The following is an 18214-nucleotide window of genomic DNA, read 5'->3' as shown; positions in this document are numbered from 1 at the left end:
GAACATTAGAACCACCTGGGGAACTCCACAACATCCTCGACCCGGGCGCACCTCACACAGATTAGCACCTGGCTCCCACCAGGATGGCCAGGTGATGCTCTTGTGCCCCAGACATTGGGAACTGCTGGGCGAGGAGTTAGTAAGTCAGCTCTCAGTGAGCGCAGCCCTGCCAGTGGGTCTTGAGAAGGTTCATTTACTCTCGCCTCCATGCGATTCAAAAATATTTTTTTTTTCCATGAATCTGCCAATGTGCTCAGTTTGCATTAAGAAAGCAGTTTCCTTACTTGATGTGACTTCGCTTAACTTTGAGTTATTGAGAGCATTCACCAGTGTTTGATAAATGGGCAAATGAATGAACAAGAAGTAGGTTATTGCCTCTTTGAAATAATTTGTCTCATCTATAATTCTTAATGGGTCGCTGATTTTTTTACTTTTTTTTTTTTTGAGATTTGATACCATAGGAACATCTTTATGAAATGAAGTGGTTTTGTTGCCCATTTTGTTTGACAAGAAAATCTTTAAGAAGCACCTTGTATGTAAATTAATTTAACTGCTTTTAAACATTTTTTTTTTCTTTCTAGATTTTAGTGCCAATTCTTTCAAATAGGAACAACCATAAATCCTGGTCCTGTTTTATTTCACAAGACATGGAACGTCACGTAGAAGTCGTAAAACATAAAATGCATATTTTAAGGGGTAAAATGTTGGGAAGAACTCTTCTACCAATTCCGACTATTGCAGGGAAATTTGACTTGAATGCGAAAACTCCAGGGACCCAGTACGTACTGACATGGTATATTCAGGGTAGTAAAATGGAGAGCCAACATACCCATTTGATATCAGACCTCTGGCAAATTGTTAGCAAAACTGAGAATTCTAACTACATCATGTTTTTAAAATAATGTTACCGGTATGCGGAAGCACTGTATGTATTATTTCCTTTCAAAGTATAGTTTTAAAAAAGCAAGCTACAAAAAATCAAGCTGTAACAGTTGCCATGATGTCAAGAATATTCTTTCAGTAAAATGGCTTAGAGGCTATAATTTTTTTTTTGCTTAACAATGTGTTTTTTAAAAAGTATTTTTTATTGATTTTTAGAGAGGGAGGGAGAGAGAGAGAGAGAGAGAAACGTTGGTGAGAGAGAAACATCATCAATTGGCTGCTTCCTAAACACCCCCTACTGGAGATGAAGCATGCAACCCGGGCATGTGCCCTGACTGGGAATGGAACCAGTGACCTCTCGGATCATGGTTCGATGCTCAACCACTGAGCCACTCTAGCCAGGCAACAATGTTTTTTTAGTGTTAGAGAGATACCAGTGACAACTATGTCACAACTATGAATTCTAACATGGACTGATTTTGAAGTGTTTCTATTTAGAAAACCGGTTTATGGGTACATAAAATAGCTGTTAAAACCCAAGCCCTATCTATATTTGGATAACATGATTTGACTTTATTTTATCAATCCTATCAATGTTTGCAGTTTGGAGCCAAATGAAAGGACAGTGCTCCATGCCATTGAATCAGTGGTCATTAAATGGTCACATCAAATCCAAGAAATTATAGAGAAAGATTCAGGGCAGCCCCTGCTGAATGGCCTTCACTCGAATCCTCAAACGGAACTGGATTTCTGGACAATGAGGAAAGAGAATCTATCATGCATTTATGACCAAGTAAGTAGAGAGCCTAGAAATTGCTTCTGATTTGAATTTGAAGAATATTTGTAGTATTTGGCCTCTGGAGCAGTGATTTCCAAATAATTCTAAAAACTTAACCTACTGTCTTTGAAAGACTTAATAATTTGGTCTCTTTTTCTGAAGCGCTTTTTGGTATGCACTTTAAAAATGAATGGGGCTTAACATGAGTTTTGCCTTTTTTTGAGAATATTTGGACAGCATTGGAGATAACTGGAAGCACACTGTGGCACAGAAAAGGAGAGATTTCCCAGGGAAACTTCAAAGATGATATTTAGTTAATCTAGTCAATTTAGTTTATTTGGGAAGGAATTTGGTCTTAGTGGAGAGACGTTGGTTTGGGAGAGCTAACTTTGGTTCCTCTGTTGGGTATTTTCCTGACAAGTTACTCCATTTAATGTTCTAAAACTAAGGCATTTATTGTTATGTTTACAGGTCTCTCAGAGATTTCCTGAAACAGAGCAAGAAATTTTATGTGGAAACTAGAGGCCTGGTGCATGGATTCGTGTACGGGTGGGGTCCCTTGGCCTGGCCTGTGCCCTTTTATAATCCGGGACTCCTTGGGGGATGTTGGAGAGCTGATTTTGTCCCAATCCTCACAGGCCAGGTGAGGGACCCCACTGATGCACAAATCTGTGCATCAGGCATCTAGTATGCATATAAGACCTTTGGTTAATCTCTTCCTGCCCTACTCCCTCTCCCATCCCTCGAGATTCATCAGTCTATTCCATGTTTCCATGCCTTTGGTTTCTGCTTTTGCGTTGAGCATCTGCCCCCTGGTGGTCAGTGCACCTCATAGCTTTTGGTCTGTCTGCTAAGGCTTTTACTAGTGTGTGTGTGTGTGTGTGTGTGTGTGTGTGTGTGTGTGTGTGTATATATATATATATATATATATATAGTATATATATAGATTTTAATATTTTACCTGTGTACTAATAGGTAAATTTATACGAATTAAAATTAAGAAAGCCAAGACAGCCCTAACTGGTTGGCTCAGTGGATAGAGCATCAGCCCAGGTTCGATTCCAGTCAAGAGCATGTACCTTGGTTGCGGGCACATCCCCAATAGGAGATGTGCAGGAGGCAGCTGATTGATGTTTCTCTCTCATTAATTTTTCTAACTCTCTATCCCTCTCCCTTCCTCTCTGTAAAAAAATCAATAAAATATATTAAAGAAAAAAAAAAAAGCCAAGATGAAAATGCTATTTAAAAATTACTTTTGACTTGAAACCAGATATTTCTTTGAGGGTTAAATGCTGTATTGTTTGAGTGGAATATAGTTTAAATATTTTATTATGGAATGCATTTATTAGTCATTAATCTAGCTTTTATTTGTTAATTTTTTTTTTTTCCAATTTAGCTTCAGGCTCCTGCTGTCCTCAAAATGGTGAAGATGCTGAAAACGAAACGAAGCAGCTATTTCCCAGCTTTGAAGGACATTTTCACAGCTGTAAAAAATGGTAAGACTCGTTCCTTCACCTTGCAAGCCCCTCATGACCTGGCAGTGCCTGCCTGCGTGCCAGCCTTGGGCCAGTAGCCTGCTTATGAGATGATGGTACTTGGGTCTTTTAATAATAATTCATCTTTAAAAAAATGTTTTATTGATCTTAGGGAGAGAGGAAGGGAGGGAGAGAGAGACAGACACATCATAAGAGAAATATCAACATTGATTAACTGCCTCCTGAACACCCCCTCTGGGATTGAGCCCACAACCTGGGCATGTGCCCTGACTGGGATTTGAACCAGTGACCTCTTGGTGGATGGGACAGTGCTCAACCACTGAACCATACCGGCTGGACGATAAATTCATCTGAATCATCTGTACTTCCTCCTCTATTGATACTAGGTTTTTAGGGTCTGTAGTAGGTACCTACCAGAGTGGCTCCAGGTGTAAGTTTTAATGAGAATGTGTGTATGTGAAGGAGAAAGGCCTTTGGTAATCAGCAGGGGATAAATCAAAGCCGAGCATAGAGATTTTCTAATCAACAGCTGGGCAGCAGTTATTCCAGTTATTCACTAGTAGACTCTCTGAGTGTCGTAAGTACGCCTACTGAGCTCGTAAGAACTCAAAGATGTCATCAAAGTTTTAGTGAAGATTAAATATACAGAGAAGAACGTTTGGTTGGTGAATTTTGAACAGGTAATGCATGCACGTTGTTAAATCCCAGTAAGTAAAAGAAGTGATCCAGTGAAAAGTCTCCTTGGCCTCTCACTATCCAGTTGTTGTTTTTATCCTCACCAAGGATATGCTTATTAATTATAGAGAGAGGGGAGGGAGTGAGAGAGAGCAATAGAGAGAGAGAAACATGGATGTGAGAAATAACATTGACTGGTTGCCTTCTGTATGTGTCCAACCAGAGATCAAACCTGCAACCTAGGTTTGTGCTGTGATGGGGAATCTTTGGGTGCATAGGAGCCACACCAGCCAGGGCTCGCTATCTGGTTTTAGCCTCGCCAGTTTCTGGATTTCTGTTTGTGTTTTCTTAGGCACGGTTAAGCAAATATACATAGACACAATACTGAAGTTTTTTTAAAAATTTATTGATTTTTTAATATATATTTTATTGATTTTTTACAGAGAGGAAGAGGGAGGGATAGTTAGAAACATCCATGAGGGAGAATCATCGATCAGCTTCCTCTTGCACACCCCCTACTGGGAATGTGCCCGCAACCAAGGTACATGCCCTTGACCGGAATCGAACCCGGGACCTTTCAGTCCGCAGGTTGACACTCTATCCATTGAGCCAAACTGGTTTTGGCCAATACTGAAGTTTTAAGTGATAAAATTATAAGATAATATGAACAAGTAACTATTATTTGCTTTTAACATTAGAAAATTTTATTTTTTCTTAAGTAACACGTGGAAGGTTAGGAATACTTGAAATTTACTTTGGAAATGTTTTGATAAAATTTTAGGGCTTTTTCCATGAATTCTATTTGAAAACGGGCAATAGATGAGAGGGAATATTTGGGATATTTGGGGTGGGGGGTGAAGTCTATCAGATCTGGATTCCTGTCCCATATTAAGTTTGCTGAGCTTCTGGCTTTTATTGGGCAAACTGGCATATTGATACCTTTCTTGCAGAATTGTTGGAAGAATCAGAGCAAGTTATATTATTATTATTATTAATTATATAGTAGAAAATTGCCCAGTCACTGGGATTTGAACCAGAGTTAGGCTCATAGGACACTGGAATGAGGCCACAGATGATTACATTGTTAATCCAAGTCCCTAGGAGGAATGAACATTCTAGTGATGAAGCTTGTAATCCAAACCATACAGGGACAACTTCACAGAGATGTGTTATTCCCCGTTTCCCTCGAGCTACATCCCTTTCTTTAGACTCTGGGGTTCTTGCCCACGTAATCTGCTGTCACAGTTTACTTGTGCTGTGTGAGTAGCTACCCCAGGGTGCTCCTGAACGGCGGTCCCAGATGGACGGGGTGTAAAGGCTTCCAAACCTGTCCTGTGTCAATTGTGGGATGAGTGATCTCAGCCATGTTGCTCTGCATTGTCCCGGGAGCTTGGGAAGTGAGGTTAGACGTGACCGTGGCTTTCTCCCCGCAGCTCTGCTCGAGGCCCAGGACGTGGCGCTCTACCTGAGACCACTGCGGAGACACATCCAGTGTCTCCAGGAGACGGAGTTCCCACAGACCCGGGGTCTGATCGCCCCGTTATTTCACACCATCTGCCTGATCTGGAGCCATTCCGAGTTCTACAACACCCCTGCTCGGGTCATAGTGTTGTTGCAAGAGTTTTGTAATCTCTTCATCGATCAGGTATGCAGCATTGAAAATAGGAAAGAGAGGGATGATTGCCACGTGGTAGGTTTTATTAGGCCAATGAAGAATGAATTAGCCCAGTCTACAGTCCGAATATACTACTTTTCTCTTTCTTTTTGTAGAAAGGGCTTTTATGGTGAAGGGCCAGGTGACCTTTCATCCTAAATAGCTAGGGAGCTCTGGACATAGTCAAATACATTTCAAAGGACAGGCTGTTAATGAATTTTGTTTGTCTAATATCACTGTTTCTTCAAAGAGATTTAAGACTACTTCTAATAAAAGGCAGCTTTACATAGTGCTGTGTAGCTTTTTCTCGGGTTTCCTCAGGAACACTGGCTGGCGGAAGACTTTTAGAAAGTAAAGTAAGTTAAGAGAATCTGGATGGAAAAAATTATCCTCAAAAAGTGAAATTGTATTAATGGAATTCTGATTAATTGTGGATTTTTAAAAAATATTTATATTTTATTGATTTTTTACAGAGAGGAAGAGAGAGGAATAGAGAGTTAGAAACATCAATGAGAGAGAAACATTGGTCAGCTGCCTCCTGCACACCCGCTAATGGGGATGTGCCCACAACCAGGGTACATGCCCTTGACCCGAATCGAACCCGGGACCTTTTGGTCTGCAGGCAGATGCTCTATCCCCTGAGCCAAACTGGTTTCAGCTAATTGTGGATTTTTAAAAATCTCTTGTTTACAATTGCTTCTCTACTCTTTAGTCAACTTGAAAAATGTTAGAAAAAATAAACTGCTTCTGCATTCTTTCTGTGTAAACATTCTTCTCCTGTCCCTGATATCAGAGGATGTTATATAACCTGAGAGCTGAAAGATACTTGTGGTGGTTCTTAGCCGGAGCGTGTGTCTTAGTCTGCTTGAGCTGCCAGAACAAAATGCCATAGACTGGGTGGCTTTATTTTCCGAAATTGTCTACTCACACTTCTGGAGGCCGGGAGCCAGATGAAGGTGCCCACGTGGGTATGTTCCGGTGAGAGCTCTCTTCCTGATTTGCAGATGGCTGCCTTCCCTCTGTGTCCTCTCTTTCTTCTTAAAGCAGATTTGGGGTCCCACCCATCGGACCTCATTTGATTCCTTTAATTACTTCTCAAAGACCTTGTCTCCAGGTACAATCATATTGGTGGTTAGGGCTTCAACATTTGAATTTTTAGGGACACAATTTAGTCCATAGCAGGGCATGTGTCTCAACCAAATGCCAGAGAATCAGGATTTGTGTATGCGGCTTAGCCTTTGAGTTGTTAGAAGGCTTCCCACCAAAATTGGATCTCCTTTGGCTGCAACTGACAAACCAGTGTGAAAAGCAGCAAGAAGTGTGTAAGTTTGTGTGACCCTGACACGTCTCAGAGTGCAGTGACTTTGTGAGTAGCCTGTTCCCAGAGGTGGCCTGACCATCCCAGAGCTTCCCCCAGGCTCCAAGCTGCTGGTTTGTGCTTGAGTCTGTTCTCAGACTCTCACCGCAGGCTGCGAGGTGGTTTGTGGTCACCCCAGATGTGTGCCCTGGCAGGAGAGGAACTTCCTGGGAAAGAGGCTGCCTTCCTTTCTAGTTCTGGTTTGTGTGTGTTATTTCTGCGCCCGGAACAATCATGGTGGCCAAGGAGGTAGGCTCTTTTGGAAAGGCCTGGGTGATTTGCTAGAGGAGAGTGGGTGCCTATGGTTGACTCTAAGTCACTGATCTAGGCTCATGCTTCCCAGTGGTTTTCACCTCTAGCTCATAGAGAAAATTAAAAGTTTTTCTTTGTAGAGAGGGGTAAATTGGAAGGCCTTTAAGAGCCTGGAGTGCCTGTTCATAGTCAAGACACAAACAGCTTGGGGCTTCTGCTGCTCCAGTAGCCTTCCTAAGTAATGAAGAGAACAGTTTTGTAGGATAAACTGGTTGGGGAACTGTGTTTCCATCCAGCCCCTGGTGTGTGTGTGTGTGTGTATTTTTTCAGATGAATTAACTTAGACCTGGAAGGTAACATCATTTGCTCAATTTCTCCCAGAATGTAGGGGGAAATCCAGAGTAGAGAACAGGTGTCCTAACATGCAGATAAGAGTTTCTGGTCTATGACATGGAGTTACTAACAGGCTTATTATTTTCTCTGCATTTCTGAAGAGGCGGAGTGATATATGGAAAGTATATTGGATGCAGACCAAGGTAGATTCAAATCTAATGGAACCCCTTGAGGGAAGTTAAATTACTTCCCCGAGCCTCAATTTCCATATCAATAAGTACAGATAATGCCTAGCCCATGGCTATTGTGAGGATCAAAGGGGATAACCTAAGTGAGTGTCCAGTGTGGCATTTAATAGAAGCTCAAAGAAGTTGGTTCCAAACTTTTGACTTACAGATAATTGAAGCTATTGATTGGAGATAGAAGGGCAGTTCCTTGTATATTTTATCTCCAACTGTATTCTATTTCTCTTTCTCTGTTATGTGAGCTCAGTTGTTGCTCTGTTGTTAAGCATGATCACTATTGCAGGGTCAATGACCATTCCCACTACTTCTCTGAAACCCCGTATCCTCATTTTGAGACTATGTCCTGCTTGTGTATAAATCCCAAAGGTGGTCACACATTGTTGTCTGTGGCTTGTAAGAAATTCTAATTACTTATAGATCTGTAAACCTGTTATCCCTGGACCCTCGTCTGTGTCGATGGCCAGAGTTTGCCAAGCTCCCAAAGAAATAATGTGGCTTCTCTAGTTCCTTAGTTACTGTTCCTGACTTCTGTCCAAAGGTTCTGTTGACCTGATTCTTGATTCTTCAAGTGGACTGGTAGTAAATCTGCCCCAACATGTTAGGAATAAAAAAATCAGCAATGAGCCAACTTTTATACCTAGGTACCCTGAAGAGCTAAACTCTCCTGCTCGCTCACAAGTTGTTTGCTGTTTTCTGATTTTATTTTTTAAAATATTTAACAAATATGGTATAATGCCTGTTATTTGCCAGAATTCTTTTAAACTCTTTACAGAAATTCACTGACAAAGGTGCTAGTAGATCCATTTTACATTTAAACAATAATAACCACAACCTTTAAAAACCCCAGAGAAGGTAAATAGCTTCCTCTAGATCACCCAGCTGTAAGTGGTGGAGTTCTTAATTCATTATGCTTTGCTTCATATTTTAAAATATATTTTGTTTTTTAATTACAACACAATATGTGGTGTACTACTAATAATAAAATTCTCATTGCATAAAATTTGTAACAATAGAAATAGTCCTGCTGTTCTATCAGCCTAAAACTTAGCATTTTTTATTTTTCTTTCTCCCCAAATTATATATGTAATTTATGTATTTTATCATACATATAACTTTACTTTTACTAGCTTCTTCAAAAATGATTTTTAAAAATATGTTTTTATTGATTTCAGAGAGAAAGAGGGAAAGAAAGAAACATCAATGATGAAGGAGTATATTGATCGGCTGCCTCCTGCACACCCCCAACCACGGATCGAGCCCACAACCCGGGCATGTGCCTTGACTTGGAAATTGAACCATGATCTCCTGTTTCAGAGGTCATTGCTCAACCATTGAGTCATGCTGGCCTCGCTGGCTTATGTATTTCTTTGTACAAGAAAAGTATTTGCTGGCAGGAATACCTATGCAAATTCTGATTACACAGTTGGTTGTATCCACGAAGCTTAGCAGTTATTGCTAGAATGTATAAATCAAGAAATGTTAATCATCTGTAGATTATTCTAATGTATGTTATTGCAACCCAAATGCCTGAACTTCTAGAATTTATGCTTTCTGTTTCACAGCATTGCTGGCCCAATTTATTGAAAACTAATTGAAAAAAAATATTTCAATACAAAATAAAATGAAATGTTTTATTGAAACATGTTTTCAGTAAAGAATTATTAAACACATTTTTGATCATTGTTTCCTTTCATTAAACCGTAGGCAACAGTCTACCTTTCACCTGAAGACCTTTTGAAAGGAGAAGTTGAAGACTCCCTGGAAAAGGTGCAGGTGACCATTAACATCTTAAAGACTTTCAAAAGCTCTTTCTTCAACTACAGAGAAGGACTGGCAAACTATTTCATGGGAAACAAGGAGGTGAAAACTTGGGATTTCCAGTCTCAGCTGGTGTTTTGTAGATTTGACAAATTTCTTGACCGTTGCATGAAAATGGAGGTATGCATTTCTTGACTTGTAATTTATTCATGTTGTTGATGGCTTCAAAAATCCTGTTAGTTTTTTATATGATTTGGGAACAGTTTATCTAGTGGAAGGTGGGAGGTTTCCTTTTTTAGTGTTCTCATGAGGAGCTCACAAGACCAGGGCTATAAAGATAGATTTAAAAGCTTTACTTTGACTTCTTTAAAAAAAATTGTTTTTGATTCTTTTATTACACTGGGAGTAAGTTAACCCTTTTCTCTACCCAGTGCCCCTTTACTTACTAAGCTTCTGGAAGGCTGTTGTAAATCAGGAATCTGTAAACTAATCCACCCTTTTAAAAATATGTTTAATGTTTGATATAGGGATTCCATACTTGGAAACCTTTGGATAATCTAAAATAATTGCACTATCTATTAGTATATGACTGTAAGTATACTATGCTATTGAAATATAAATAACCATTCATAAAACTAAATAAAAAGACATGAAAATAACTGAAAGCCAAATGAAATGAATACACACACTTGTGTACACATTCACACACATGTAGCATGGAGCTAACTGGCTAAGGTTTCTTTTTAAAGTTGTAACTAGTGGCACTACCTTATTTTCTTTGTAAAGCTCTTCCTAGCAAGTTTGGGCTTTTTTTGTTGATGTAAGATTGGTTGAGTTTCATTGAAAATTAAAGCTTCACGTTTTGATAACTCTCATTATCACATAATCAGCCTGAGTTTCTCTTGAAGTGTGAAGGTTAAATGCCTAACTGTGGCCCTCAAGTCTCACTCTCATAACGTTCCCTGAAGCTGATTAAGAGACAGCTCATTCATTGCAAAGGGTGGGTGAGTTTTGGATATTATCTGGGGGTCAGATTCATTATTAAAAGGCTGTAAAGTTAGTCATATGTTTAGCCATAGTAAGCTAGGTTTGCCTGTACAGTAAATATGAAAACGGGAATATGATTTTAAAAATGGGCAATGACTTTGTTCAGCTAAATCATTCCTATTTATATGCTGTCATTAATTCGCAGATTTTGAATGCTTGAAAATATTCTTTTTTTTCTGCTCAGGAAGGTGGAAAGATCTTTACTGTTCTGTGTTTTTTTTTCAAAGGATATATTTGCCACTGTATTGGAATTTGAAAAGCTGGAGAGACTTGAATTTGGTGGCACCAAGGGAGCTATTCTGAATGGACAAGTCCGTGAGATGAGTGAAGAATTTATGGAACTCTGTAAAATTTTTAAACAGAGCACTTACGACCCATCCGATTTCAATAACATGGTAATATTGTACCCTTGCATTTTTATTTTTTAGAATCCTGTCATTTTAAAGTTGGAAATGACGGTAGGCCGCAGTGATAATAGATACCATCCGGTCTGGCCTCTCTAGGATGAAGGAGGTTAAGGGATGTGCAGTCTCCAACAGGGACCAGGAAATAGTCCGGTGTATTTCCGTTTAGAACCATTTCAAATATAGCAGGAGACCTGAGCCGAGGCTTGTTTCTTCCTTCCTTCCTTCCTTCCTTCCTTCCTGCCTTCCTGCCTGCCTGCCTGCCTGCCTTCCTTCCTTCCTTCCTTTCTTTTTTTAAAATATATTTTATTGATTTTTTTACAGAGAGGAAGAGAGAGGGATGGAGAGTTAGAAACATCGATGAGAGAGAAGCATCGATCAGCTTCCTCTTGCACACCCCCTACTGGGGATGTGCCCGCAACCAAGGTACATGCCCTTGACCGGAATCGAACCTGGGACCTTTCAGTCCGTAGACCGACGCTCTACCCACTGAGCCAAACCAGTTTCAGCTGAGGGCTTGTTTCCTGATGGTGCATCTCAAACTCGTGAAACCAAGCCCCTGCTTTACTGCTCCCCAAACCTCCTCTTTCTGTCTTTTCCCACTCATTAAGTGACACATATAATGGGCTGCTTCGTGCATAGCCTGGGAGTCCTCCATGATCCCGCTCTTTCTCTCGTGCCAAGCCTCAGGCTCAGTCAGGTAGAAGCTGGTCACGTCCCCAGATCTCCTCTCCCGATCTGGATGATGGCCCCCCCCCCCCCCCCCCCCCGCCCCAACTGCCCTCTCAGCCCCTGTCTTGGCATCGTTAGGGTTGGTTTTCACTCAGCAGCTTGAGTGAGTTGTGCCTTTTAGGAAATAAGTGCAACCATATAATTTCTCTTGATAAAACTACTCATTTCCTGTGCCACTAATAAGGGGCAGTTTTGCAGTTCAGGATATAGAAAAACTTCGTAATGGTTCTTGAGTAATACCAGCATATCACTTACTCTTTAATAAATAATTCTTTAACAAATATTTATTGCAAAACTGCTATGTGCTGGGAGCCTCTTTAAACATTGGCACTACAATTGAGAAATAAAACAAACAAACCTGGCCATTGTACTCAGCTCACAATGCAGGAGGGCACAGGTAGGCAGTGAAGCAGACTGCTGCCAGAGAGCCTCTTCCCAGCAGGGAAAGGATGCAGAAAGGGAACAACGATAAATAGAAGTGAAGAGTAAATAGAAACGAAAGGGGTGAAGAGTAGTCAAAATGCAAGGGGTTAACAGAAAATCGTGTTATGCCGAGTGGGAACGTGGTTAGACCCTGGAGTGTGGAAGGAGAAGAGGCGCTGGAGGAACTGAGGGTGTAAATGACAAGGGAAGGGCCTCATGGATGACAAGACTTCGAGACTTTATGTTAAGAAATCTGGGGTCCCAAAACATGATCACGAATTGAACGATTATGACGGGAAGAGGGATGTGATCAGGCTTCCGGTTTAGAAAGCTTGTGTAGACTGCAGTTTGGAGAGCCATTTGGTGAGACAAGACCAGAGGCAAAGAGAGTGGTTAGTGAGTGGTGAACAGAAACCGGACGAGGGGGCACTGTGATCCGGGCAGGGTGATGCCCGCAGGCCGGGAGAGCAGTGGACATAGTCAAGAGGTGGCACAGAGAAAAGCCTGGTAGCCCTTGGCCAAGAGAGAAAGGAGTCCAAGAGTTGGCCCCCATGCCTGTCGGGGTGTATGCCAAAGGAGAGCTGCTTCAGAGAGGGGTGCGTGCGTTCAGATGCATTCGACGGGCGTCTGCATGGTCTGGGGGCTTCTCCGGGGGAGGGGTGCGATGGACCATCTGACTTTGGGCTGGGAGAGAGCGGGAGAGAGACCTAGAGCAGAGCTGAGCCCTTTCCCTTCCTGAGATATTACTTACAAAGGGTTCAAACCATGTTTGCGGATCTTCAGTAGCACGTTCCTTGTTGCCATACGGAGAAGAGGGATTTGCGAGGCTTGTTACAGCTTGTTGGGAAGGCGTGTTGACTTGGAGAAGTCGGTGACCCTTGAATGAAGAGACCGTTGGGTGGTGGCTGAGGAGAGCTGGAGACTTCTCGGTGTTAAATGTAGCAGTGCGGTCTGTGACACACCGTGCCCTGGAGTGCTGTTGCCACACCCGTGTTCGAAGCGTGTTCAGTTCCCAGAAGGTGCTTCCCTTCATGGAAATGTCATAGTTGGAGCATGGGCTCCAGAGTGAGGTTGCTGGGCTTTACATTCCGGCCCGGCCCTCTGCCAGGGGTGTGCCTGCAGGTGGATCATTTAACTGCTCTGAGTTTGTTGCCTATCAAATGGAAAAAAAAATATTGCCCACATCATATGTTGTGAGACTTGAGTTAATAGTGTAAAGCAGCCAAAACCGGTTTGGCTCAGTGGATAGAGCGTTGGCCTGTGGACTGGAGGGTCCCAGGTTCGATTCCGGTCAAGGGCATGTACCTTGGTTGCGGTGGGGAGTGTGCAGGAGGCAGCTGATCGATGATTCTCTATCATCAATGTTTCTGACTATCTCTCTCCCTTTCTCTCTGTGGAAAATCAATAAAAAATATATATTTTAAAAATAGTGTAAAGCATTTAGAACAGAAAACCGAGTACATGTCAGCCGGCGTCATTATTTCTGTTGTGAATAGATGGAGGTTCAGTTTCCAGAGGCAGCAAAGACGTCTTTGTGTTAAATGGGGGGGCTTGCACCCAAGGGCCACGAGGCTGGGGATCCAGGGCTGTGGCTTTCTGGGCGGCTCCATGGAGCCTGGGCATTGCGGTACTGTGCCGAGGATGGTTACCCCCTGGTGCTCTCTCTCTGTGAGCGTGGGTGGCTGTGTAGTGGGAGGAAGCCGGGGGTTGCTGACTGCATACTGATAAGATGCGGAGACATGCAAGGGTGTTTTTTGTTTCATCTTCCTCCTGAGTGATGCTTCTTTCCAGACCTGTGATTTCATTTCTCACCTGAAGACACAGGGTCTCCCAGGAGGGTTTCTGCTCTGTGCAAAACAAAACGAAAAAGCTTTGTATGGGAATGGATAACTATACTGAGGTTGCAGTGAACATGGGTTCTGTTTTCTCTTCTGGAAGACTCGGCTTTTTCGTTTATAATCCAAATGGATTGAGAGGAGGACAGACGGGTGGGTCCAAGCCCTGACGTGGGGTGTGCACGGGGGAAAGATGGGCTGACGGTTCTGTGTTCCTGGAAGGTGGTCACAGGGCAATTGCTCCGATGTAGGCCTTTCTTGGTCTGCCTTGGGGTCCTGCTATGAAAATACCTTCTCTCAGGAAGAGCGGGCAGACAGGAGGGAGGTGGATTACGCTTGTAGGTTTGCTGTTTCCACTCTTGGCCTCTTTCCTGTAAACTGATATTTCACTTTGATATTTACAGGAATTTGAAAGTGACTATGCTGTGTTTAAATCCAAAACTTTGGATTTTGACAGAAGGCTTGGAACAATTCTTTGCGAAGGTTTCTTTAACTGCAATGGTTTGGAGGCGGCATTTAAGGTTGGTTCTGAAGAAGCTATCCTAATAATAAATCACTAGTGAATAATTTAGACTGCTAGATGAAGGGATTGAGTGCATGCCTTTCTGATCCAGGTAAGCTGTTAACTGGCCACCGTCTTCATATTCAGCTCACTGAATTACGAGCTTTGAATTATCCACTAGGGAATAATGAAGTTTACTTTGTACAAGGACAGGACATTTAACTATTGATATATATATATATATTTTTTTGCATTCAGTGTTTTAGGTCTCAACACCTTGAGAGCAAGTTTGGCATGGCCTATGAAATAGTGATTCAAAATTAAGCCACAGTGAAAAGTGAAAATTACCTGTTAATTCAAGAGTCCTTCCTCCTACCCCCATTTTTACATAGGTTGGGTACACTTGCCTACTTTAGTGCTCAGACTAAAACAAATAGCAGCTTATGTACTGATTTTTATCAGGTATAAGACACGTTGATTATCAGACACACGATTATTTTGTGTATCAGTGAAGAAAAAATGTCGAAAAGGTATGCCATTGATGATTAACATTTTGGAGATGTGAAAACAAGAAAGAATGTCAGTGATAGAACTGATGGAATATGGTATGTGTGTATTCAGAGCTGTATGAGAGAAAGGCATGTTGGTAGTCCTCCCAGAGGGAAAGTTTAAGGTAGGAACTGGGGACGTCCTGTGGAGATGTGCTTGTCAAAGAAGAGAACTGCAAGCCAAGTACAAATTCAGATGATATCGCAAAAGAGGCTTCCACACCAGGAGAAGCAGAGCTGGAGAACCCTGGGCACGGTTCGCTGGCAAAGGCAGTGCAGTGCAGTGTAGCAGACACAGGCGTAATACGAGATTTGTTCGGTTTTGACCCTCACATTCAGATGAGTTGGTCAGATGGTGGTGAAATAGTGTCTTCTGGCCCCCGTCAAGCATTTTAACACAAAGTCATGGGGATCAAATACTTCTTTGGTGTTTTTTTGTTTTCAGAGCTCTGGGATGAAATAGATGCCCCTGGCCAAATTATATAGCCTCGTTGTTATAAAATAACACCCCCTGTAATCCCATCTCTCAGAAAGATTCTTAGACTTCATACTGCCACACTCTTTCCTGGACTAGATATGCATACATAATTCTCTTTGACAAAAACAGCCTTTTCTGGTCCCCTTTGCTAACCTTTTCCACTTAGCAGTGAACCATAAATGTTTTCTTGCCTTCTTTTTAGTTGTAGTTGATCACATTCTCTGCTCCTGGAGCTCCTTGTCGGTGTGTTTATATAACTGGGAGAAAGATGCAGAGGGAAGTCTTAGTTACAAAGGCTCCTATCTTTTCTAATTCGGGTCTTTTCCCTTCTCCCAACCATTAATATGGATTCCATTCCAGTGTATGCCAGCTATTTTTTTTTTTCTGAATAGTCTTATCTTAGTGCCATGAATTTTTATTTAACTTCCCACCTATTTGCGCCCTATCTACGGAAACCTATACGATGAGCCCCTCCTCCATGCTGTGCAGGGCAGGACATGGTCTTATGGTTTGGGCTGTATTTAGATTACCGCGATGGCCCGTGGGAAGCAGACACTGAACCGCTGCTTGAAGTGAGGCGGACTGACGGGAATCAGAGTGTTGAAATGACACCCTTTGATGGGGAACTGCAGGAGGAGAAGAACAGCATGACGGTTGTGCATTTAGGGTGAAGATTTCTACCATTGGTATTGGATGATGAACTCTGACCCTTGCGGTTGTGTCCCATTAATGTGAAAGGGAAACATCAATTGGTTGCCTCCTGTATGTGCCCTGACCAGGGATGTAACCTGCAACCTTTTCAGTGTGTAGGATGCCACTTCCAACCAACTAAGTCTTTTGCCAGGGCAAGTTTCAAATTTGGAGGTATTGTAGAATACTTGAAGGATTCTAGATTTTTGCTCTATCTCTAGTTGTGTAGGAGATATAAGGGGAGAAACAGTGAGTTGAGTATTTGTATTAAAAACTCATGGTTCTTAACCATTCTTTAACTTTGATTTTTTTTTTTTTTTTTTTTTTTTTTTAGCTTTTGACCATATTTGGGAATTTTCTAGAGAAACCAGTTGTCATGGAAATTTTCAGCCCACATTATAGCTCACTGATGCACATGTTTAATGCGGAGTTGGATATGTGTAAGCAACTGTATAATGAACATGTGAAACAGGTAAGTGAGGAACGAAGTGGGGCAATACACAGCATCATATTTGTGGGTCAGGCCTGTCTATTAAGATTTTACATAATGATGTCTGCTTTATTTAATTGGGTTTCTTATGGCAATGAAGAACCTGTTTTAGGACCATTGTCTACTTATCAAGTCACTTAATACATGTCTATAATAATGGAAGGTAATATGCTAATTGGACTAGATGTCCTTCCGGATGTCATTCCTGACATCTTTCCTGACGAAGCCAGGCCTAAGGATGGTTTGAGGGAAGCCAGCCCAGGTCCTGGCGGCCAGAGGAGGGAAGCAGCCTGGGTCCCGGGTCCCGGGTCCTAGGTCCCAGGTGCCTGCTGGGGGCCAGAGGAAAGTCCGGTTCCTGAGTGCCTGCCAGTGGCCTGAGGGAAGCTGGTGCCAGCAGCTGGGGGAAGGAAGGCCTACTCTTGCATGCATCAGGCCTCTAGTATTTTATATAGTTGCCCTGTAATGAATAATGGCTTACAAGGTTGGAATGCATTCTGATTAAATGCTCCCTTCCTTTTTACCAAAATAACCATTTGCAGATTGAATGTGGAAATGTAGTTCTTAACAAGAATATGCCATTTACCTCAGGAAATATCCAGTGGGCTAAAGAGGTCCTGGACCGACTCCAGATGTTTTGGTCAAACTTCGAATCTCTCCAGTATCTGTGAGTAGTCAGGCTTATTTCATGGTGAAAAACACCATCATGCTACAGGTGATTTCTATCCAGAGCAGGAGCTGTTCATGTTAGCTGTTCATTTCCTTTAACTTTTTTCTTTGGCGGGGCTCATGGAGGAGGACTCATCCCCATGGTTTTGGAATATAATATGTTTAATGGGACTTATAATTTCATTTAGTTCCATGTTTTCAAACCTTATCCTTTTTTTCTTTTCACCCAAAATATGTAGCTTTTTGTTACTGTTTCTCTTTTCTTTCTTTCTTTCTTTCTTTCTTTCTTTCTTTCTTTCTTTCTTTCTTTCTTTCTTCCTTCCTTCCTTCCTTCTTCTTTTTTTTTTTTAAATAACTACTAATATTCCTCTTATTTTATGGACTTATGTTCCTCTCTCTTTTATTTGTAGGAATGGGTACCTTGTTGCTGTTGGCAAAAACCTTGGAGTTCCATTCATTCAATGACTATATCTTTTAAGGCAAAGACAATTATAGAATTATTTGGCCTATATTGTTTCTCTTCCTGATTTTTTTGTGGTGTGTTTTGTTATACTTTGTATATTATTGTGAAGTAGGTAAGCTGAAGTTTATCTAATATATAGAATCATTTTCCTTCAGATTTTTACAAGGTCCTGATGATGCCTCAGTTCAGAAGTATGTTGAAATGACAGCTCTGCTAGACCAATTTGAAAATCGTATCTATAATGAATGGAAAAATAATGTGGATGAAATCTGTGAATTCAATTTGAATCAACCCTTGATTAAATTCAGTGCCATAAATGGTCTTCTCAGTGTCAACTTTGACCCAAAGGTAGGGGTTTGATGTTTTAAAGATGTTTAACAGAAGTAATTTTTATTGTAAGCATATTTCTGATACTTCCAATCATTTATGTTTTGTGAGAATGTCAATGCTATGAGGAATATAACTAAAAAACAACCTGTAATAGGTCTTGCTCTAGAGATTGTTTC

General features: G+C 41.5%; 1 protein-coding gene across 1 annotated transcript in view; it reads left to right on the top strand.

Annotated features, from left to right (window-relative positions):
- The window catches only part of DNAH11 (dynein axonemal heavy chain 11), a 196412-nt gene that overhangs the window by 2115 nt on the left and 176083 nt on the right, over positions 1–18214 (top strand). The window contains exons 3-12 of the mRNA XM_036429948.1: positions 582–778; positions 1486–1675; positions 3057–3156; positions 5265–5476; positions 9377–9610; positions 10705–10872; positions 14276–14392; positions 16424–16561; positions 17119–17243; positions 17864–18056. Coding sequence (XP_036285841.1) covers positions 582–778; positions 1486–1675; positions 3057–3156; positions 5265–5476; positions 9377–9610; positions 10705–10872; positions 14276–14392; positions 16424–16561; positions 17119–17243; positions 17864–18056 — 1674 coding nt within the window. The remainder of the gene's footprint in view (positions 1–581; positions 779–1485; positions 1676–3056; positions 3157–5264; positions 5477–9376; positions 9611–10704; positions 10873–14275; positions 14393–16423; positions 16562–17118; positions 17244–17863; positions 18057–18214) is intronic.

The sequence above is a fragment of the Pipistrellus kuhlii genome, unplaced genomic scaffold, assembly GCF_014108245.1.
Source record: "Pipistrellus kuhlii isolate mPipKuh1 unplaced genomic scaffold, mPipKuh1.p scaffold_m20_p_10, whole genome shotgun sequence".
Taxonomy (NCBI): Eukaryota; Metazoa; Chordata; class Mammalia; order Chiroptera; family Vespertilionidae; genus Pipistrellus; species Pipistrellus kuhlii.
Note: the sequence above shows the minus strand (reverse complement) of the source record. Positions and strands in the feature narration are given on the sequence as shown.